The following is a 25080-nucleotide window of genomic DNA, read 5'->3' on the forward strand; positions in this document are numbered from 1 at the left end:
TGTTTTTGTTTTGATTTTAGCTGTTAACTTGAAGGCTAAGCCTCATTAATCAACGAATTCGACTAGGGGGTACGTACATAACGGTTATAAAATTCTATCAAAATTTAACCAAGTAGATTTCTTTATCTAATTTCATTAGTTTTTTGTGTTTTTTTAGTTGTTTTTGTTTTGTTATAATTTATAATAATTTTTTGGGTTTTTTTGGCAAATACGTTTTTCTCATTGTCTCAAACAAAATGTTGTGTGCTCTTATTGTTGTTGCTATTGCAAAGCACATAACATGCAACAATTCCGTATGTGATTTGCTTTATGTTACATGTATACATTTCACGTGTGTGCGTGTGTGTGTGTGTTTGTTGTTCCAAAAATATCCTAAAATTGTTTTGTTGTTGTTTTTTTAAGTGTTTTTATTTTACATTTTCTTTTGTGTTGTTGGTTTTTCGTCAGTTAAAAACTTGATTATCGTCGGAAAGCAGAAGATGAAAAGTTAACTTCGGTTTCAAGTATTTAGTCCTACAGTCATACATACATACAATACATAAGTACAAGACAAGTGTATACAGTAAAAAAAAAAAATTAAACAGTTCCGCTAGTTTTGCTAGTCATTTTTTGTTTGTTTTTAAATTTTCTAACCATTATTTTCTTTTTAGTAATGTCTTTGTTTTCTTTGGCGTTTCCGTTTAAGTCTACATGGTGTTTCACATAAGAGAGAACGCTAGGAGCATTTATAGTCAATACAGTAAAGAGGATTGTGCTAAATTATTAATTTGGTGACAATGCAAATTTTTCTTCTTAATTTTTACTGTTGCCATTGTTGTTGTTGTTTTTGTTTTTTTTCATAAAAAATTTGTATTTAGTTACATACTTTCGTTCGATAGGGTAAAAAAATAAGTAAATGTTTACAAACATTTAAGTGCGTAAATAGCGCGTTAATAAAAATATAAATACGGTCATCAATAAATTTACAATGTCCAATCGCAGCGCTGTCGCATCGCCGCAATATGTATATTTCTCCTCCTGAAAAGATATTTATACAAAAAGATATATAAATAATAAATAAAACAGAAACAAGTAAGGAAGGTAAATAGGGGAAACTCTGCTTCATTCGTAACTGTAGGAAAGGAGGAGGTTTTTAGCCTCACTCTTAAACGGAATTGGCCCATTGATCTCAAACTTCCTTAATCATAGATATATTGGGTCCAGTCAAATAGAAAAATGTTCGCCTGGAAAGTCTTTTAGAAATCCTAGAAATACAAACTGGGAAATGATTCGCGAGCGGCTCCGACGAACTCTGCCATGCGCGCCGGGGGTAGACTCACTGACCACCAATGATCCGGTGAACGGGTGGGTCGAAGTTTTCAGTTCGGCATGTAAAACTGCACTGGAGAGCACCTGTCGACAGAAACCACCAAAAGGTAGGATAGAGCGCTCTGGTGAACTACGAGTATAGAACTCTCGGAAATCAGAGCGTTCTGCAGACGTTTATTCAACAAGGTCCGTGGGAGTGGGTCAACTGACGACAGGGAGTTGTATAAAATGGGACTTACAATATATGTATGTACAAGTCCGAGTTAAGGAAGGCAAAGAGGACTTCATGGAAAAGCTTCGGCGAAAAAGTGAAAGAATGCCATGTGTCCTGAAGTCTAGAGGTAAATTCTCGGAAAGAACCCCATCTATCCCGGTTATCTTAAGGAAGCAAATGGGAAGTAGGCTCTGAGCAGTGAGGATACATTTTGGGTGCTTCTTAATGCTCACCTCCCGAGCAATACGTTCTTTAGGGGGATATCTCTCGGACGCAAGAAGATTGCGTGGTCTTTGCTGACCTTCTGGATGAGCTGCACTTGACCTGGGCGAACAATTCGTTCAAACTTTTTAAGCCCCCAGGGCCGGATGGCTTCATAACAGCGCAGCTGCAACAGGCTGTTAAGGTGTCATGCAACTGGTTTTCACCTATCTATGCGAACTAAGTAAGACTGGTTCAGATCCCGGAAGCCTGGAGACGAATCAGAGTCACGTTCATCCCGAAGGTCGGCAGGGGCAGCACATTACGGCCAAGAACTTCAGGCATACCTTGACTCTACTCCTAGAGCCTCTGACTCTGCAACACCATAGTCAAGCTCATTATGTTCTATGGAGTCTTTATGGATCAAGCCTTGATTATTGTTACTAAGGCCGCAAATATTCCACAGATAATTTTGTGAAATCCTGCCATTGCCAAGTTGGCAGTCCTCGCTCGGATAAAAATTTGGTAATAAAACCTGAACGTAAAGAGTGGTAGTTCAAAGGCCATAAGATTTCATGTTGGCTTTAACCTGTCGCTCTTTTGCTTAAGGAAAGCTGTGATCTAAGGATTCTCTGAATCATTTTTAACTGAACTCCGACAAAATAATGGGTTCATCTACAACATTTCGTAAAGCGACAGACTAAAACAAATTCATAAAGTGCGAGTGATTCGAAAACTACATAATTATATACTCTTCAAATCTGACACTCACAAGAAAACCTCTACTAACTTCTTATATACATTACATTGGTACATAAATTTACCTCTGGGTGCTGGGTGAAACATTCCTCCAGACGCCGTCGCTCGTAGAAGCTCATATTTAATTTATAGCATGGAAACTCTATATCATATTCTAAACGTTCGGGTTCCGTGCTCAAACGCATACCTTTCGATGGCATCAAAACATTTACCACCACCAACAAAAGATTGGTATTCGGTATTTTCTTTAAATAAAACGGTCGTGAATATGGCACTTTTATTTGGTCGCTTATATCTTCGAGCGAATTCGGTTGTAAGACATAGAGTGTTGAACGCGTATCGCATGGATTATAGACTGGATCGGGTTTCTTCTTCTCAAATAATAATTTGCCATCGTCACTCATGTCTTTGTCTTTTTGCGGTTGACGTGGAAACGCATCCGGCGCCGCTTCGTAGTCGTCATCGATCTCGTCCGAATATTCCAAGACTGAAAATGTGCAAAGAATAATTATGAAGAATATATACTACTTTAGTAGTCAACTTACATGGCGCGCCGTCCGCCCACCATTTGATGCGCGCGTATTGCCAGAAGAGCTGCGCGACCAACCAGCGCCAGCCTATGCTCAACAATCTGATGGGCTGTATTTTGGGAGAGTTGGAAATTGTAATAGAGTTTCTTTATTTCTTGCGCCGTTGTGACTTACGTGCAGTAGAGCTTGCGCGTCGCTGGAATCGTCGACTTCCTCGCGACATAGCGCTTGATAGTCGTAAACATTGATGGCTTGGAAGAAGCTCTTCTCCACCATTGCCGCCATAACGTCACCTTGGTGTTCGCCAAAGAATTTCCCAGTATGATTGACATTTTGCGCTATCACAATATATGCATTATTGTCTATGACGTAGCAATCTATCTCGTCGCTCGTACAGGTCTTTATGCAACCATTGCACTGGAGGACATTTTCAAAAGAAAGAGGCGTTGAATAATTCGAAAATTAATAGGTAAATGAAACAAGTTTACGATCTGCCACTTACATTATCTATCGAAGTGATATTGAAGAAACGGTCCATCATACGTGCATGTGAGAATTGAAAGCCGACCACACATGCGGGTGCCTCTCTACCGCCATCACGTGGAAATATCGCATGCGAAGCGGTAACCATCAATTCGTTATCCTCCATTGGATCACTGGCATGCTTCACCATGTACACGAAGCTTTCAGTGCGCTCTTGATGATGCTGCAGTATGGCGCTCTTGTACCAAGTCTCGTCGATCGCTGTCGTATGATAGTCGCCAAATTCACGATCATTGTCCACTTCAACCTCACCGTAAATGAATTGCCAACGTGTCAGGCCGCTCATGGTGGCCGCAAAACGCAACGAACCGCCAAACCCCTCTATCAGGCTACGTTCCTCTTCATTTGCGAATTTCCACTCACCATAACTAGAGTTGGTAACCTTGGCATCGAAGATGAGCAGTTGCACGAGCTCCTTGTTGCAGTAGTAGGCATCTTCGTCGAGCGTTATGCGGCCGCAATTTACTACAGTGGAAAGGGTTCACAAGTTACATTAATTACAAACAATACTGTAAGAAGACTATAAATACAATCTGTAACACTTACTTTCATCCGTGTCATCATGGTCTGAATCGTCTTCTTCGTACTGTTCGGACCATTTCCAGTCGTTTTGTAACATCTTGGCAAGGAAATGGCGCAACTCAGCTTCAGGCGTTTTGAATTCATGGCCTTCCAGGTAGTGGTACTTGCAATAGACCCTAAAAAGTGTTGGTCACCAACTTTAGAATTGTTCACACTTTGTATTTTTGCCAACAAACTCACCAAGCGGGATGCACTTTCCAGTTTTCGCCGACAAAATAGTCCGATATATTCACTTTCATATGCTTGTTCTTCATCACCTCTTCGCCCACCTTAATCCAGGTCTTACCATATTCACTTGGCAATACAATGCCCAACGAAAAGGGTGTATTCGGTAGTGGCGCGAAGAAATAATCTTGTTTCTCCTCGGATACGCGACGCATATTGTCATAGTGAAACTTTACGCTTATATCCTTGAATTCACCTGATTGATATTGGACCATGGCACTACGCAGCTGCAGTATGGACTCACCCGGTTGGCGTGGTTCCAAATCCTCATAAAGGTGCTCCACTTCCGTGAAATCTATACTGTTGTAATTGGGATTGAGCATACCAGTTTTCTAATGAGAGAAGAGAGTATTTTATTTCATAAATTTGTGGTGCTAAGCTGTGTTAACCTACCGAAATCGGACGTAAATCTGGATGCAGCAGCATGTAACCGTTATTGGAAACCACATATGAGTAGCCATTTACACCAAGCTGTAAATAGAGTCGAGCAAACTCTTAATGTTTGATTAACATTTTTTTTTTTATTTTTTCAATAAAATATTTTCACTTCGTAAAATGCTGATTTTTCTGGCCTATATTGGAAGTTAATAGTTCCATTGAACTATTAGCTCTTAGCAGGGTTCACTTCGCGGCAAGGTAAGCTGTTCTAATACTATCCAGTTCTTAATACTATCACGTTGACATTCAAGTGGTGGAGCTAAAAATTTTGGAGTACATAACTTGTCAAATTTGCAGGAAGGAAGATAGGATGGAAACATTTGAACACTTGCTCTTCTACTGTCCACTTTAAGATAATAGTTGACATACTTTCGACGAACAAAAATCAAACTCTAAAAGTCACTCATTATTCCCGTCCTGATATGTGGTGCAGAGGCTTGGACGATGTCAACAACGGATGAGTCGACGTAGCGAGTTTTCGAGAGAAAACTCCTTTGCGCATTGGCCACGGAGAATATCGCATTCGATGGAACGATGAGCTGTATGAGATATATGTATGACGACATTGACATAGTTCAGCGAATTAAAAGACAGCGGCTACGCTAGGTAGGTCATGTTGTCCGAAGATACGAAAACACTCCAGCTCTGAAAGTATTCGACGCGGGTACTGCGGGGGAAGAAGAGGAAGAGGAAGACCTCTTGGAAGGACCAAGTGGAGAAGGACCTGGCTTCGCTTGGAATATCCAATTGCGTGCGCTGTTGTTAACACGGCTATAACCGCTTAAGCGGTGTCTACGCTAGTAAAGAAGGACCTAAAGTAAATAAAGATAAAGTTAATATAATTTAGAAAGAACCCCTTAATTTACAGATCTAATCTAAAATTCCAATACTGACAGATACTAAACTGAATCCGAAGCTGTCTATCCAAAATTGTTCGAGAAAATAGTATATAGGGGTGGTATCTGAAAAAACACTACATGAACATTTTTTTGGACATTTTTCTCAGACTACTTAAGGTTTCGACACACTAGTTCTCAACTGGTTGATGAAAGTCAGGCGGAATTTAAATCAGACGGACGTAATATAATTCACATTACGGGTTGAAAGTTGAAGACATCTAAAAAGTCCAACTCTCTAAAGTTTCAATGATATCCTACACTTAAGTACCTTATAAGGCAGCGTTAGTTTATCGATATCCTCCACCGGCACATCGGTGCCAGCTACACCCAGCAGACGTGCTCGCTTCGAAGAGTTCTCATTGCGGTAGGAACGATCAAAGGCTGGCACGCCCACAGCGATCATAAGCCGTGTGCCAGTATCGTTAGGGCGCGGCTCATACTGCAATGAAATGAGGATGAAATATGTGTGTGTGGCTAGAACTTTCAATTAGTTGTATGGCTTACATACCGTTCGATCCGTAAACGAATGCGTCCATGTCGGCGGGTGTTCCTCATTTTGCAGCACCAACGGCGTGGCTATCACATCTACATACTTCAACACCTCCTCATGCACCTCGTCCAATGTCTGCACATGCGAATAGTAGCCACGATTCAAGCACGCCATCCATTGTATCTCACGCACCTTGGTCACTTCCTTGCCCAGCAAATAAGTAAATATGCGTATATTCATATTCATGGTGCCGTTCTCACCATTGCCCCAATTATATTTTTCGAATATTTCGGTGGTATTGCCAGCAACGCCATCGGTGACAACCATTATAGCTTGATTGCAGGTGGACGTCTCATTGCAACGGCGTTCGATATAGTATTTCTTCAGTAGCTGAAATGCCTTCTCATACGCCAACGATAGGTTCGCATAGCCCTCGGGTTTGATCTCCTCAATGGCATCATTAAACACATTGATATTCTCGGGAGTTGCCTGCACTAGCGCATCCTTAAAGCATGGTATTATATCGTGAACCTCCGCAGAGTAATTGAAAACCGTAAAAAAATCATTATTCGAGAAAGAATCCAAAATACTGCGTATTGTAAATTTGGCAACATGATTGCGGAAACCGGTCATCGAACCCGAATTGTCCAATAGTATGACAATATCCTTGGAGCAGGTGGCAGTCTCAATATACCACGAACGTTTGCGGCAATCGTAGGTGTCGGCATTCTCTGGATTGCCACGCCGCTGCCATTGTAGGCCGGGAAAATGGCGCAGTATGCCAGTGTCGGAGCCGAAATATTGCCACGACAGCGCGGGATCTGATTTGTAGTTTTGTTTGAAAACTTCATCCAGCGTTTCGGACCACATAATAGTCTTCAACACTTCTTTACCTAAATTATTAAGGAGTCAAAATGAATTTACAGAACATTTTATTCAATAATATTTGTATTTGAACTTACCGCCATCAAATATATTAGATGGTACATGGACGGAACTGTGTTCTGTATCAACAGATATATTATAAAAGTGCGTATCCGGATTTAGCGTAAAATTTAGATATCTATCCTCGTATTCCATCATACCATCCAGCAGCTCTTCGGCGCGTTTGTCATCGAATTTTGAAAATTTACTCGAATAATATTGGTAATTCTCCTCCGCATATGTGAAATTAAATACGAATTCTTCGTTGACTGCCTCGGCTTTTTGTTGTATGCAACGTACCGCATCCATTTTGCGCGCAAACATGCGTCCAACATTCGCTGTGATGGATTTAATGAGTTCGGTGCCATTTTTCAATTCGACGCGTGCATTGTATTCTTTGTATTTCTATAAAGAGTAAAGTATACCGTTAGCACTTCCTTAGTATTAGTTGCATTGTGTACTTACGGCTTTAATCTCTTGAGATTTGGTCATACGTTGCGCTAATTCCCACAATTCATCGCCAAACTGCATTGCCCATTTGCCAACGCTGGAAGGAGGTGCAAAAATAATATTTTACTAATTATGACATTTACTATGGACCTTGATAAAATACAACGTTTTTTCTGCTAAATTAGCTAAATTTGTTCTTATATTGCTAGGCACTTTTGCTCTGCTCACGAGAGCACCCTTAAACATCCCCTCCCCAGGGTTTTGAGCTGTGTTTGGGCCCCACCACGTAAAAAACCCTACCAATGAAAAGGAAACAATTGCCTCGGATATGTGACTCCCCTTTTAAAAAAAGTAGGTCATATTTTAGACAAATTTTATTTAAGAATGCATCACTCTTTCGGAAGTTCAATTGTTGAAAATGTCGATAAAATAATTGAAATCGGAGAGGCCGACCGTTTTGATTGCCTGGAAGTAACCAGTGCTTAATAAACTCTTTGAATGAGGCTGAATACCTACTTTGTATCTACTAATCGTGGTTGAATCGCAAAAAAAAAAAACAATCAATATCTGAAGTTACAACAACGTAAAGCCAAAGCTCAACCAATAAGAGTCGTGGTGAGCTAGCGCAAACGGTGGTGAAGCCAATGTTAACGGTCAGAAAGGTTTTGCTATGTGTTTGGTGAGATTCGTAAGGAATCATCCACTATGAGCAGATGCCAGAAGCTTCCAGAGTATGTGAAGAAGAATTGTATTCCATCAGGACAACGTCAGACTACACACATCGATAGTGACTTATGAAATTATCTTCAAAATGTCAGCAAGTTATTGTTCAAAATGGTATATACTTAGTATATTTTAGATAAGTTAGATAAGTCTAACTAGACCTTTCTTTTTACTAGACCTTGTACCATATATGGAACCCTTCGATAGATTCAAAAGCTGAATTTTTTTCGAAAAGAGTACAGTACAGAACAGGTCTCTTTGGACATGTTTGATCGTGCGAATTCCGATCCCACATTCATGGAGAGCTTTATAACTTTCGATGAGATATGGGTTTATGAGTTTGACATGCAAACAAGTCAACATTCATCATTGGAATGGGGGGAATAAGTAGCCGAAACCAAAAAACCACGTCAAAGCGGCTTAGAAATCAGAGTGATGCTCATTGTTTTTTTTGGTATTCGTGGCTTGGTGCATCATGAATTTGTTCCGGAGGCACAGATGGTCAATAAAGAGTTCTATTTGATCGTATTCATGGATTTTGCATGATTGTAATGCAACATCGCATCGACCCTCGATTGTGACCAAATTCAAAGCAAAAACGCAATAAATACCATCGATCGATCACCGTATTCACCAGATTTGACTCCGAGAGGTAGAAATTGCTGCTCCGCAGAACCCGTCGATCGAAGAGATAAAACAAAATTCGCTGAAGGAGCTGAAGACCATCCCAAAAGGTGCTTAATGAAGGTGTTTCGAAGACTTGAAAAATCGTTGGTATAAGTGTATCACATCTGGTGGGGATTACTTTGAAGGCGAAATAAGATACTACTAGTTCACATATTATACTAGTTCGATGTGAATCTGAGATTGTTATGATGCCTTGGACAATAATCCACGCCAAATTTTCAAAGTTTTCTTTATAAGGACTTGATTTTTTTAGTTCAATATGTAGAGCAGCTATACTACTGTGATCAAATTGAAAGTTGAATTTTGTTCATTTCATTTCCTTCAAAGTAATTATCACGAATAACCAATGCAGTATGAGATGGTGCATTATCGCACTTCTTTGTTCAATAAATTCGGAAATGGTAAACGAAATCTGTTTTTTTAATTTCAGAGGACCCAGTTCAGAGATATATAGGGATCAACGCAAAACGTGTTTTTTTGAGAGGAGCTCCCGGAGATCAGCTGTAGTTCCTTTCCAAAAAAACTATTTTTTACAAATAATAAGTCTTAAACATAACAATGAATCTGAAAGTTTTCTTAGAAGTATTCTGGAAAACTCGCTTTTTTGGGGGGTTCTAACTGTATGGTATATAACCCATGAAAGCATTGATTTCCTAACACAAAATATAAGAAATGTTAACCTACAGTAAATATAATGATGTGTGATCTATCGTATTCCAAATACCACCACTTGCATTAGCTTCAAAGTACTTTTACTAAGAGTACTCTAAATAAGTGTAACTTCCGAATTAAATATGCATTGCTGTCAAATAAGAACGTCCACAAATGCTGCAGTGTCGAACAAATGTACTGACAACTTTCGACCGAGTGAAGATAATGAAAAGCCAAATATTATTATAAGTGGCAACAATACATTTGGCGGGGGAGCTAGGAGAGTGCAAAGTGCAAACAATTTACATGCACCGCAAAGTTAGTGCCGTTATATGCCCCATGGGTACACACACACATACATAATTGAAGACAATTTAAGCATGCATGTATGAGTGTATGTTTGGGTGTGTGTGACTGTGCCAACACCCGCACACAAAAGAGCACATGCAGACACGTCTGCCGCAACAGCCGCGGGCAAGCAAACACGTCAAATAGGCACACAAAAGCCAGCTGCTCCGCAAGTCGGCAAGTCGGCAGCAACGTGGCAAACGCAAATAGCAGCCCCGCGGTGGGTATATGTTTATACATATGTATGTATGTATGCGAGCAAACGTTTGACACAGGCAAATATAAGTTGCATGCATATACGTATGTACATACATACAAATGCAGTGGTAAAAGGCAGAAAAAAAGCTGATAATGAAAATATACATACATATATAGGTATATATAATAATATATAACAATATATATGTATGTGTATTCAGCTGCTTATGAGCACACTGGGGCATGCCGTTATGCTGCTGGCGTCGCACTGACGACATGTCCCAACCGCTGTGCAGAATAAATGCTGGTGCAGGCATTGTTGAGAAAATCAAGTTAGCAGTGGAGCACAGAGTACCAGTCAGCTGATCACAGCAAACAGCTGTTATTTGTTTACAAACAAAAAATCCGTTAATAAAAAGTTGCTGATAAAATGGCGCATAAGCACAGTTGATGAATACGAAGGTAATGTCGAAAGCGTAGATGCAAAAATGAGGACTTATAATGAGAGCGCGTTGGTGACAACTGTGCAGAGAGTTTGAGCATGCAGAGCGCGCACCAGCGCCGCATAGCTAATGCGTGCGCAAATAAATGGCAATCAACAAGTGTGTTGTGTTGAGGTCATATTTGCGTGCTCTAAAGTGCTTCCATACTGCTTTATTGCGTTATTGCATTGCACATAATTTCGTTGCTTTTGCACATTTTCTTTGCTATCGTTGCGGCACACATTTTCGTGTTTTGAATCCCTTTTGTTTGTGTGCTCACTCTCCAGTTTGCTCTCTCCGTCTGCTTTTTCTCTATATCACTCTCTCTCTCTCCCTCTCTAAGTAACGAGCACACCGCTGCGTATACGCAACCTTATTTATATGCTTTGTTTTAATTCCAACAATTTATCCGTTGTTCATTTAGGCCTTTCATTTGTATTTAACCTGACGTTTGCCTTACAACAACAACAACAAAATAATACATACATTTAAACATAATTGAAGCAAGCCACAAAAACAAAATAATATTTTTATGGCTATTCATAAATCGAGGAGGAAACGAACGTTGGTTATATGTATATGCTTGTGTGTATCAAGCATATAAATGTTTGTGAATATGTATTATACGTATGCATGATATATATTTGTAGGTATATATGTACCTATGTTCCAGCCATACATATGGCGTCAGCTTTTTTATGGGCAATACATACACATATGCAAATATTAATTTTATCAGCTGCTCGATTTTCTGACTTTATTATTGTGTACTTTCTTATCACCTGTCTGTACATATAATCAAGTAATAATTATGTTAATTTTTCTTGTTGCTAATGCTTTGTTTACAAGCAATATATAATTAATAACGCCGTAATTTATTTTCGAATATTTATTATATTCACCCTGCTTAATAGAAAATTACACAAATAATAAAGTGTGCGCTTTGCCTCAAGTGCTTTGGCCCATTTATTAAATTTATATTATATTTTTAGATTTTGTTAGATATTTCCTTCATTTACTATTATTTTGTTATTTTCAGCAACGTTTCTTCTCCACTAAACCAGACTCTCAACACAACTAATACTTTTTGCTGTTGTTTTTGTGCATTTTTTGGATGAATTTTTTTTAGCATTTGACGTAGAAAGTGAAGCGCTTTCCACTTTTAGGTATTTAGATTATCATCACAACAAATCCGACATTTTTGTTTATTGACGTGTCCATTCTTCCAAAAGTGAATGAAATTTTCTTGTGAAAATCAGAGAATAATGCGATAGTCTTACGGCTTCAAATTCAATTGCTTTTTGTAAGCTCCCAAGCCAAAATACCTCCAAAAAGTGCACATGAAGTGACTGATCATAGCTCAGATTCTTGCGTCAACACGCGGATGAACTCATTCGGGTTTTTTCGATACTCTGCTCTCTCTAAAGATGCGCGTTATCCATTGGAGTAAACGTAGTGCTTAGCCGATCTAGGGTTGCAGGCTAAAATAACACCCTATATAAACGTCGACTGCAAAAACAGGTCGATTCGATAAGAAGGCAATGCTCTGTGTTTGGTGGGATCAGAAAGGTGTGGTGTATCATGAACTTCTAAAACCTACTGAAACTGTTAAAACTAATCGCTACAGACAACAAATGATCAATTTGAACCATAGATTGTCGAAAAATGATTAGTTTTGGCCAATACACCCAAAGCAAAGCACAATCGTTTCAGGATACAATCAAAATACTTCGCTGGGAGCTGCACATGCCGTATTCACCAAACTTGAGTCAGGCCGCTTTCCATTTGTTTTCATCACATATTGGCTGAGAAATACTTCGACTTCTACACAAAAGTCGAAAATTGGATGTCTAATTGCTGTGTTTCAAAAGACGAACACTTCTATTGGCATGGTATCCACAATTTGCCAGAAAGGTGATGATACGGAGACAAATGGTCCGACCACTATCAAGTGTTTCATTCATTAAGTAATTTCGTTTGATGACAGCAGCTGATCTTTTTGAATTTATTCGTAGCTAATTTTTCATTAAACCGCTTTACTCTTATATATTTGTGCACCTGATGTAGTAATAATAACTATTTCAAAAAATTTAAGAAAAATTTTTACAAACAAGATGTTTCAGAATTTTTTTAGAATAGTTATTGTTTGGTGCCCTATAGAAGCTGAAAGATCGAAAACAGCATTTCGGAACTTTCCCCTATCAAAAGGATAAAAATGCAGGTCAAGCATGGCGAAAATATTCTGATGTGTACGGTGAAGATGTGTTGACCGAACGCCATTGTAAAATTGGTTTACAAAATTTCTTTCCGACAATTTCCATCTTGAGGATGCAACACGTCCTGGAAGGACTCTTGAAGCCAAAGTGGATAAAACAAAATCGTCGAGAGAGATAGTTGGCGCAGATTGTGGGGTCTCCCGTTTTGTGAATTGGGCAGCGCAAACTTAAGTTCCCACCGTTGGACATGCTTTCGTTCGACCATATGCTACAAAGATGCTGATGCATGCTCCTTATCAGTTCTTCGTCGCCGTATTTGAATAACTCGACATATGCCGCTTTGTTGTTCTTCAGTCGCGTAATTGCTATTCGAACTTCTTCATGGCTGGACAATGGAAAGTCTGCTCCATCGTCATCGGTTGGGTGATCGGGCTCACCATCTCCTGATGTTATGCTTTTTTAGCAGACTGAAGGGTTCTACAGTCACTAGGTCATATCTGAGGGTTCTACAAGAGTATGCTTCGGTCTTGAAACTTTCCGAAAAGTAACGATTTCGTTTTCAGCTGTTCGTAAGGATCTTGAAATGCCGTCCCACAGTTCCCCTATACCGAGCTGTTGACGAGTGCTCTCATAGAGCAAAAGTGCTAGTCTAGTAGAAAATCGCTCGGTTGTCTGTTATGATTGCAGCTTCTTGACGTCGAACCTTCTTTGTGTTTGTTGACGTGCATTTTTTGCTGCACAGAAGCGATGCGTATCTTCGTTGCAAGAAAATAATGGTCCAAGTCAATGATCAAGTCTAAAACACTGGAGACGTGTCTATCACAACATGATCGATCTGGTTGGTGGTTTTTCGATCCGGAGACAGCCAGGTAGCGTGATGTATTTTCTTGTGCTGAAATCTAGTACCACATATAACAATATTCCAGCGAAGTCGATCAGCCTCTACCCATTTGGGAATGTTTCATCATGGAGGCTGAATTTACTCACCGTTGTGCCTCAGATACCTTCTTTGCCCACCCTGGCGTTAAAGTCGCCAAGCACGATTTTGATGTTGTGGTGGGAGCAGCTCTCATAGGTTGCCTCTAAGGACTCATAGAAGAAATCTTTGGCCACATCGTTCTTTGCTTCCGTCGGGTCGTCGTCGGCTCTTTTTTGCAGTTGATTTATATCATAGAAGTAAATATATCGATTCAGATTCGTGGACTATTAATTTTTGAATAAAACAATATTTCATTTATTGTCTTATTTTCTTAAGTTTCGGTCGTAAAAAGTTATTTTTAATCTAGTCTTTACAATAACACGCACTGCTCCTTCAATATAATCGCATAAATTGCTTATAAAAGTATAGCTGCGCAATCATTCGATCAATCGCATTTCGCCACACACTTTAAGCCCAAAGTACTTGAATCGATTATATATAATCCATTTAATTACATTCTTGTATTTGTTGATTAAAATTCACTTTCATTTAAAATCATTCAATTTCGAAGATATTAATTTTCAAATGCTCAGAAATGAGGAAGCCATACAATTCAATCATAAATCTTCCGAAAACAAAAACAAATATTTTAATCGACAAGCGTTTAACAATGCCACTAAAAATAGAACACACTGCCAACGGACAGCTACCGAAATAAGTGCAAACAAACAGCTTTATATACATATTTATATGGGAATATTAGTGTGGGTCGATTTTTGAAGGGCATGCAAAATTTTTGGAAAAAAAATATAAAAATAAAAAAATAGTTTCACAGCTGTTATAGATTTTAGGGAATTTACTACTTGACGACTGTAATTTTAGAAAATTATATTTTTTCGAAATTAATCAAAATCTTTAAAATCCGAGATTTTTCTACATTTTAAGTGGTGTAACCCCTTAAAGGGTAATATCCATTTGTTAATTCTAAAAACTCGATTTTTGTTTTCCATATACATGTGTCGAATATACATTAATTTGAGAATACACTCCAAAAAATTATTGTCGGCCCGATAATAGCTGCGGCGATATGATTGTAAGAATTTTTTAAGTTACTGTAATCAACTACCGAAAGTTTAAAATCTGTTACTCGAAACGCCGCTTTCGAAGTCCGTGAGGAAAACTACTCCAAAACAGCTGAACCAATCAGTTTGAATATTTCGACGAGCTTTTTTGATATATTTGTCAGGTAATAATGGAAGGTTTCAGACAAGGCGACTCCCTATCGTGCGACTTTTTCAATCTGCTGCTGGAGAAAATTATTAGAGCTGCAGAACTGAACCGAGCAGGTACAATCTTTTATAAGAGTGTACAGCTGCTGGCGTATGCCGATGATATTGATATCATCGGTCTCAACACCCGCGCCGTTAGTTCTGCTTTCTCCAGACTGAACAAGGAAGCAACGCAAATGGGTCTGGCAGTGAACGAGGGCAAGACGAAATATCTCCTGTCATCAAACAAACAGTCGTCGCACTCGCGACTTGGCACTCACGTCACTGTTGACAGTCATAACTTTGAAGTTGTAGATAATTTCGTCTATTTAGGAACCAGCATTAACACCACCAACAATGTCAGCCTAGAAATCCTACGCAGGATTACTCTTGCCAACAGGTGCTACTTCGGACTGAGTAGGCAATTGAAAAGTAAAGTCCTCTCTCGACGAACAAAAACCAAACTCTATAAGTCGCTCATAATTCCCGTCCTGCTATATGGTGCAGAGGCTTGGACGATGACAACAACCGATGAGTCGACGTTGCGAGTTTTCGAGAGAAAAGTTCTGCGGAAGATTTATGGTCCTTTGCGCGTTGGCCACGGCGAATACCGCATCCGATGGAACGATGAGCTGTACGAGATATACGACGACATCGACATAGTTCAGCGAATTAAAAGACAGCGGCTACGCTGGCTAGGTCATGTTGTCCGGATGGATGAAAACACTCCAGCTCTGAAAGTATTCGACGCAGTACCCGCCGCGGGAAGCAGAGGAAGAGGAAGACCTCCACTCCGGTGGAAGGACCAAGTGGAGAAGGACCTGGCCTCGCTTGGAATATCCAATTGGCGCCACGTAGCGAAGATAAGAAACGATTGGCGCGCTGTTGTTGACTCGGCTATAATCGCGTAAGCGGTGTCTACGCCAGTAAAGAAGAAGAAGAATAATGGAAGAAATAAGATTTTAAAAAATATTGGGTAGTCGAAAAAGTCTTTTCGTATTTCTATTTTGCAATTTTTCCGCTAGATACATTGTAGTGTAAAACTTCTCTGGTTTCTCGACGAAAAACTGCGACAAGTCATCTTCACAGGCTTCTCTTGAAGCCAACTTTACTCCATTAAGGGAGTTCTGCATTTCCAGCCAAGGTCTTCTAGTTTTCGCCGAGTCATCAAAGATGTTTGCGTTGTTCATTAAATTTTTCAAAGACAATTCATGTGGTACCCAAATATCGAGCTCCTTTTTGTAGTCAGCCTTTTTTAAATGGTTGAAAACCATTTGATTTTGAATTTTAAGTTTCTTAGCGATGTCATGTCCAATTTCATTGGTGGCTTGCGTGGCATTCTTCCCTTTTTTATACAAAAATTTCAAAATATAACGAATTCATTCATTATTTTCACTCATTTTTGAACAGCTATGATTTTTTTCAACTTCTCCGAATATTTTTTTTTATAATGGTTATAATAAAGCTTAAAATCTCACATTTCCAACACTATATGGTATGGCAAAATGTGATTGGTAGCACTGGAGATATAGGACTGCAACGACATCTACCGACAAAATACGAAAAGACTTTTTCGACTACCAATATTTGTTTTAAACATATTTATCCTCTTTCTGAAACTTAAAAAAATTACATAAAAAATACAAAAATGTAACTTCTACTCTCCACTAGGTTTGACCTCTAAAGAAACTGCAAGACTGGTTTATTGCCTTTTGTTTGATTGACTGTAGTTAAGCACGAATGTATGCAAGATAAACCCTTTTTAAACACGCGTCTAACAAAAGCACATTCATAACTCATCTTCAACAATTTATTTACACACACATATACATACATACAGACAGATGACAGCGCAACAAAATTGCATTTTGCAAAATGGTGCACATTTAATTGAATTTCAATTGAAATCAAATAACTAAAGTGGTAATGGTTACTCATACGCCACACACCACCCCACACACTCGAGCACACTCGCACGCACACATACAAGCGAACTCAATTAGCGTTATTACCAACACTGGCAGACAAGTCAAGAGTTGTCAGCGTTGTATGACAGTCGTGATGCATTCTGTTGGCAGTTGCGATATTTTATATTTCTACAATTGATGACACCTCCTTCATTCATTTAAGTGCACAAATGGAGCAGAGCAGAGCAAAACTCGTATGTGAGATACTGAAAGCGTTTGTATGGCGGCACACCTGCTTACAAGAACACATACCAACACATATGGCATGCAGCAGTCGCACAAAATATATAACGGAATAAATTACTGTATGTCAAGCGGACAGCGCGGCACTCGTCGTTTGTGTTTATGCATGTGTAGTAAGTGTGACGTCATAGCGGTAACCCTTTTCACTGTTTTTGTATAATAAATAAATTAAATTCTTTTTTGATTCATATTCAAGCATTTCGCTTGAAGCCACATCGATCACTCATGCATTCAATCAATCAATGATGATTATTTACACTTGAGTGTGCAAAGTTTGTCAGCTTGTTAGTTTTTTAGGTTGTCAATGTGAGCCCGACACTATGCTTATGTACATGTAATATGCCGTGCGCCGGCATTTTTGTCACTCGCAAAATGCTATTTGTCTATAAATATAGCAGATGATTGTCTTTTATCGATCCATGATGCCCGCTTGAAGTTATTTTGGAAATGAAGAAATATGGGGAAAAAGTACATAACTCTTAATGTGCATGTTTTGAACTTATTTATTGGACTATTTAGTTTCTCTAAAAAGTACTGCTTCTAGAATTTGATATTTATTTAAGAATTACTATATCTCGTACACCCTTCTATAGTGAGTTTAATAATAGGGGATACTAAATACCGATATAAAAAAAAATATATAAATAAAAATACTATTAAATTTGGATGGAAAATCGGGAAAATTGCGGGAATCTGGACAGACGAGATCATCGTTGACAACTAAGACCTCTTAAAGGACTCAGAGAGGACTTAAAAAAGAAAGCAAGGTCATATTTTTTTCTGCTCTTTAGACATTTCTCTTGTGTAAAGCTTGTCATTTCATCATGGAAAGATATACGATCCAAAAACGAGTCAAAATTGTTAAAATTTACGACCGATATTCCGAGTCAGAAGTCAAGAGAGAGTCAACTTTAAGAGCGCTACGTCCAATTTATGGTCCTCATAATCGCCCTGTCAGCTCAACAATTGAGCGTCTAGTGAAAAATTTGAATCTATAGGCATAGTACAAAATGTTCCCGCGCCACTGAGACAAAGAAGTGTCCATAGTGTTGAGAATATTGCTGCCGCTAGGCATCGATTGAAGGAGAACCAAATCAGTCTCTCATACGTCGTTCTCAAGCGTTGGACATCTCTGTGACGTCGTTGCGGTGAATTTTGCGAAAAGATCTTGACCTGCATCTTTACAAGATAAAACTGACGCAAGAACTGAAGCCTCTTGACCACCAGAATCGTCATATGTTCGTGAATTGGGCTGAGTAACAACTTGAATATGATTCGGACTTTCATCGAAAAATCAACTTCAGCGATGAGGCTCTTTTCTAGCTGAATGGCTTTGTCAATAAACAAAATATGTGTTTTTGGTCAGACAGAAAACCACACGAATCCCGAAAAATTTGCGGTGCCGGCGGCGTCCTTGGGCCGTACTTCTTTAATATTTTTACCCCGAATCGGTTGATATGAATTTGGAAAATATGTGGTTCCAACAGGACGCCGACACAAGCCACACAGCGAATGTCACAATCGATTTATTGGAACCCAAGTTTGTTGAGCGTGTTATCTTACGAAATGGCCCAGTCTGTTGACCACATAATGGCATCGAAGGTATTTTCATAGGAATAAAGAACTTCATATCTCTTACTGAAAAACCCGTTACCTAAAAAACTTGAAAATCACAGGCTCGAATTTAGACCAATAGCCGCTTCTGCCAAGTAGTTCAGAATGATCCGTAGAACTTTTCTCACATAAGCGATTTACCGTTTTTTTGACTCCCTTTAAGTCGGCTCACTCTAATATGCAATTCAAAGAGTAAACTTTTAAATTTTTGAAGAAAAAATATTGATATTTCTCGAATTGCATGCCATCTTCAATGGTGCTAAAAATGGCCCTCTACCTTTGCAATGATTCTGGCTTTCTTCGTGGATGAAATCTACAAAAAAAATACCCTTCTATAAGATATTCTCTATAACAAGACTTACTGTTCAATAAGGCTAATTGATATGAGTTTACAAGGCTGTAACTGATTGTAATATGTAAGTTTTGAAGATCCTCTGTAAGCATTTCCTTTTGGTTTGAACTTCTGAGTCAGTGGTATACGGATGAGCCCCGTTAAAAAGTCCCATATTCGAAACCTGAACCAATGTAATGCTTATCACGGATGTCCCTAAGGAAAGTTATCTTAAATATCGTTCGTAAGACCTCATATTCTACTAACTACTACTATTGGCAACAACCGTAGGCTTCCTGAAGCATAACTACTTCGCATGGACTTCGAAACGCACACCACCTAGTATCGCAAAAAAGCAAAACTCCACTATGCTCTTCAGTCTGCCTGACCAACTTAACCTAACCTTTGTGATAAAGTTTACATAAACAGTGCAAAGTGGTCTCAAAAATAGCAGGTTCAACGTATTATTGGAAACGGCTAGCAGCGTTTTGGTATTGAGAAACTACAAGTTAAATATCATGTCCTTCACGAGCTACCAACATTGACTCGCACCCAAGTTTGAACATTATATGTAGCGTGCATTCCGGCAAGCGGCAAGTCATTCGCAAATTTTATCCTTTTAGTTTTATTGTTGTTTTTGTGTAAACATGCAATCTAAAGTAGATTCCAGCGATAAAATTTATATACTAGTTGAACAACATGCCGTGCCACTGTTGTTGGAAAAGCTGCAAATTAAGTTTTCAGCTGAAAAGTAATTCACGTTAAGAGAGAGTAAAAATTTGACATGGTCTGTTAAATTTAAGCATAACTACAGTTGTGATACGCAAAAACGCATAAGTATGAGTGCCTTTTACACGGAATTTAAAGAAGTTGTACAACCCTTATTGGAAGGAATTTATAAAGTGGTTGAGAAGTTCGGAGCTTCTCTGCGACTTGCGGAACATTTGAAGGCATAAGAAGACTTATAATATCATCATCTCAAAAGAGTGATTCTTTTCAGTGTTTTTAGTGTTTCCGTATAGTTTTGATTGTTGTATAATATTCTATATTCCATTATAAAAAGTATTTTTGTCTTAAGAATCAAACCCAGTTTATAGTAATAGATACTTAAAATTATATTTCGTTCTAATATGTATTATAGTTGACTTCTCTTTAGACCTTTTTTAAGAATACTGCTTTGTGAACTCCCAATTTCAAATATAGCTTCGTTATAGCTTCGTGGTCGGATTATATTTTCCGGTCTAATACTGATCCGAAATCTCTATATAAAGTATGGTTTTAAACCTGAGAGCATAAGTTTATGACAATCATAGTATAAATATATTTGATTCTTTTCCTTAGGTCTTTTTTAAAAACACTGTTTTGTGAACTCAGAAAAAAATTCGTTTTAACGGATGATTCTAGGAGATGTATTTTTTCAACCGTTTTTTTTTTTGACAGATCACGCTTGAATCTTGTCAAGTTGTCTTGTTAAGTTTGTTCCGTATTGTATGGCATTTCACTACGGAAGGCCTGAAGAACGTTTACAAATCGTTCAACTTTTAGGAAAATTCACGTTCTGTAAAGATTGTGATTCGCTCTTCATTCAACTTATGGTCAACAAAATCGGCTTACTGAGCGTACTATTCGGATCTCCATCACCCATCTTGAGACCCAGCATTGATTATTGAACAATAATTGACCGATCGTATATGAAGGCCGTGCTAAGTAGATTCGGTAGACTGACGCATGGAACGACTTGGCGCATTTTACGTCGAGATATTAAATTGAAAGCGTACGAAATACAGCTTGTGGAAGTACTGAAAATGTTCGACCATTCCAAAGAACATCGCCTCGCTCTATAATCTCTTGAAAAGTTCCAATAAGATCCGATCGTTTTCGAGCTAAATTTTGTTCAGCGATTAGGTCCATTTCTGGCTCAATGGGTATGTAAACAAGCGAAATTTCAGCATTTGGGATGAAGAGCAGCCTAAAGAGATTCAAGAGCTGTTGTTGCATTCAGAAAAAACAAATGGTTCGTAGGACGGTGGAATCATCAGTCAATATCGCGATGATAACCGACTATTTGGTACCTCAAATTGAAACTCGTGACCTCGGTGACTTTCGGTTTTAACAAGACTATACCATAGGATGTGGGATCAATCAGTGGATTTGGTGAGAGTACACTTCGGTAAGCAGATAATTTTACGTTTTGGGCCGATCGATTAGTCACCAAGATCGTGCAACATCGTACCGTTATACTTTTTCGTGTGGGGATATGTAAAGAAGCTGCTCATTTGTCGGAACGGCCACTATAATATATAGCTGCCATACAACCTTAACGATTGGAATTAAGTTCTTGTATGGAAAACTTTCACATTTGTTAATGTATCTTCACAAAAGTTGGCACAGATCATTTTCTAAGATAATAATGTAATATCGAAAGGAATTGTTCAGATCGGTTAAGTATAGCATATAGCTGTCATACAAACTGAATGATCGGAATCAAATGCTTGCATGGAAAACTTTTGCATTTGACAAGATATTTTCACAAAATTTGGTATGCATTATTTTCTAAAGCAATACTGTAATCTCCGAAGAAATTGTTCAGATCGGTTAACTATAGAATCTAGCTGCCATACAAACTGAACACATACATATGTAGTTACTAAAAGAAATGGACCTGTGAAGGCTATATTACCTTCAGTGCAGCCGAAGTAACGTTTTTTCTTGATTTTGTTCAAGAATAAAATAGAAAAACTCAAAAATGCTGACAGCACTCTGTTATATATTCCGTCAAAAATACCATTGTAGAATAATATAGATCATAAGATTATATATCAAGAACTGTTTAGAACAGTATAAATGTAAACATTTTGTGTGAAAGTTCTAAACTGGTCAATAAAATATCACAAGTGGTCTCTTAGACAAGTTTTGACTTAAAAGATAACAACAACATTTAATAATATGTATGAAAATAGCAACATCATCATAAAAATTATCTCAGTAAATTTTTCTCATCATATTGAATGACTATGTACTCGACAGAAAACTTAAAGATAAGTATACAATGACGCGTCAGGCATTTCTTTCAGTTATAACCAAAATTCGTCTCAGCTTATCTCTAAATATTTTTCCCCTTACTTGCGTAAATTCCATTAGAATATTTTCCTCAAGAGCTACATATACACATATAAAATACGTTCAAGTGCTGGTATGTACATTTTTGCCACATTCCGTCGCATAAATTTAAAATCCTTTCGGCTGAAATGTTTTACACATTTTTGTTGTTATTGATTTTCTGGCGTACTTTATCGATGCGAATGTCTTTTGGCATTTTAAGGTGAACGTACACACACACACATACGACGACAGATGCCAGTTTGTGTATCTATGAATTTGTCAGCATATAGCTATATGCAGGCACATATACATGAAAACATAAATGCATATATACATAAATACATGCATATATACATAAATACATGCATACATACATACATACAACTATGTATACATATATACCCACACAAAGGCAACTTCATGCACGTGTTACAATTTGAACGAGCACCAATGTGAATGCTGTGCGCGCGGCGAAGGTGTTGCGAGAAGGTAATTTGACGGATTTGTGTCGTTAAATCTTGTTTTGTGGCCAGTCAAGCGTTTACGGCAATAATTTCTTTGCGGCTACGATTTTGTAAAAGGCACTTATACCCAATTGGGTTTTGAACTCTTACCCGCAATCGTGCGCGTAAGCTTAAAAAGCGTTCGTTTTCATCGGCATAAAAATTCAAATACTTCAAGAAAAAATTGGCTATCATAGAATCGGCAAAAGGCAGAACAAAAGGTATTATGGTGGGGGTTTCAAGTATAAAACGTGACAGATAAAAACGCAATAAAGCGAAGCTTTGCGCATCATTGCTTAACAAAACTGGAAAAATGAAAAGCGTTTTGTTATAAGTCTTAAATAAATTATAAGTACATATATATATTTACACGCTTATATACATATATATTTATAGAATTCAGTATAAAAGGAATTTTTCTAAACCCTTCAAGCTTTTTTCTGCCAACTTTCTGCGTAAATTTTTAACTGTTTTAAACCCTTTTGGTTGCGTCCAAATAATAATGATTTCAAGGGGTAATAAACTCGCTTCAGTGATCCCTAAGAAATTTTTCTGTTTAAAATAAGATTTCGTAGGAATGTGTTAAGCCCTTAACTGTTTTTTAATGCAGTTAATTTCAAATTCCTTGTTAAAGAAAACAATAAAAGAAGGTTTGTTACAAAGGTTGTCCGGAAAGTAATAGAACTGAGTTTCTTCCGCCGCGACTGTACTTCGAAGCGTGCGCGCACCGACTGGATTCGGTAGAGGGCGTTCCTAGCTTACTGTCACCGAGCATCTGGAGAGTCAGGACAAACATTTTCACGCGTCGTGTTTCTGTGAGTGCTGCAAGCCGAAAATGTAGCGTTCGTTAGAGCAGAGTTACGCTATTAAATTCTGTGTGAAACTCGGTAATTCTGCGGTAGAGACGTTTGATTTGATAAAGCAGGCTTACCCAGATGTTGCTTTAGCAAGAAGTGATGTGCAAAAGGGAAGAATGAGCAAATCCAAAGTGAAAACGATGCTCATTGTCGTTTTTGTTCCTCATGGACAAACCGTCAACGCCAAGTTTTGTTGTAAGTCCTCAAAAAACTCACACGAAGGGTCAATTTTGTCCGACAAGGCAACGCAGCCGACTGGAAGTTCCACATCGACAACGTCTCGGCTCACACCGCCTTTCTTGTGAACAACTACCACCTAACTAAGGCCGGCATCCGAACGTTTTTGCAGCTGCTCTACTGTACAGATGTGGCACCCCGGACTTTTTTTTGTTTCCTTGCCTGAAAAGGTCAATGAAAGGCAAGCATTTTAAGACCAGAGGGGAGATCCAAGCATCATGCACCTCGCCTCTCAAGGCTGTTCCGGAGACATCTCGATCCATCGGATCTTCTTCATTGTATCTGGCAATCAGGTGTGGATTTATTTTTTCCTAAATTCTTCTGTAAATGTGGTTGGATAGCAATATGTTTAGTTTCAGCTGTGCTGGATATGGTAGTGAGTTTTCGAAGTATCGAGATTTTATTATTTTTTTTTCTTTTTACTGAGCAAATTTGACATCATCACCCAACTTGGAAGCCCAGCATTAATTTTTGGATAATATTCGATCGAATGGACCACGTCTAGCATGCGGTGAAGAAAATATAGCAGCCGTAGCCGAGAGTGTACACAATGTACACGAAGACCGTGGAGAGTCGATTCGGCGCCATTCGCAGCAACTCGGATTGACGTATGGAACATCTTGACGAACCTTACGTCGAGGCTTCTCTTTAGGGGTTCTAGTAAAGTTCTAAGAAAGATTCGACGTTTTCGAGCCAAATTCTTTTCAGCAATGAGACCCATTTTTGGCTGAATGGGTATGTAAACAAACCAAAATTGCCGCACTTAGGACGAAGAGCAACCTGAAAAGATTCAAGAGCTGCCATTTCGTCCAGAAAAAACAACGGCTTGGTTTTCTTCATAAATCTATGGATTTATTGAGAGAACACTTCGGTGAGCAGATAATGTCACTTTTGGGCCACCAAGATCGTGTGATATTACACTGTTAGACTTTTTCCTGTGAGGATATATAAAGTCTTTGATGCATGCCTTGTCATTTGTCAGTTGCCAGTCGAAATCCTCGAACGAGACATCGAAAATTAGACTCAACGGATGGACCACTTGAGACGACACTTGAGAAAAATAATTTTGCTGTGTTCGTAGAAAGTCACATAATTTTAAGGGTAATTTAAAATGATATTTAAAGGAAAAAATTAAATATTTCAAAAGTTCAGTTTCGAGCAAAACGTGTTT

At 38.5% G+C, this 25080-nt stretch overlaps 1 protein-coding gene across 1 annotated transcript in view; it reads right to left on the reverse strand.

Moving 5' to 3' along the window:
- Positions 1–817: 817 nt before the first annotated feature.
- The window catches only part of LOC105232421 (voltage-dependent calcium channel subunit alpha-2/delta-3), a 36814-nt gene continuing 12551 nt past the window's right edge, over positions 818–25080 (reverse strand). Inside the window, exons 2-13 of the mRNA XM_011214088.4 lie at positions 7579–7660; positions 7152–7518; positions 6208–7082; positions 5968–6138; positions 4756–4833; positions 4318–4694; positions 4102–4253; positions 3515–4020; positions 3187–3429; positions 3028–3121; positions 2548–2969; positions 818–1017 (exon numbers count right to left, since the gene is read on the reverse strand). Of these exons, the coding sequence (XP_011212390.2) occupies positions 910–1017; positions 2548–2969; positions 3028–3121; positions 3187–3429; positions 3515–4020; positions 4102–4253; positions 4318–4694; positions 4756–4833; positions 5968–6138; positions 6208–7082; positions 7152–7518; positions 7579–7660 (3475 nt within the window). The 3' untranslated portion in view covers positions 818–909. The remainder of the gene's footprint in view (positions 1018–2547; positions 2970–3027; positions 3122–3186; positions 3430–3514; positions 4021–4101; positions 4254–4317; positions 4695–4755; positions 4834–5967; positions 6139–6207; positions 7083–7151; positions 7519–7578; positions 7661–25080) is intronic.

The sequence above is a fragment of the Bactrocera dorsalis genome, chromosome 1 (assembly GCF_023373825.1).
Source record: "Bactrocera dorsalis isolate Fly_Bdor chromosome 1, ASM2337382v1, whole genome shotgun sequence".
Lineage (NCBI taxonomy): Eukaryota > Metazoa > Arthropoda > Insecta > Diptera > Tephritidae > Bactrocera > Bactrocera dorsalis.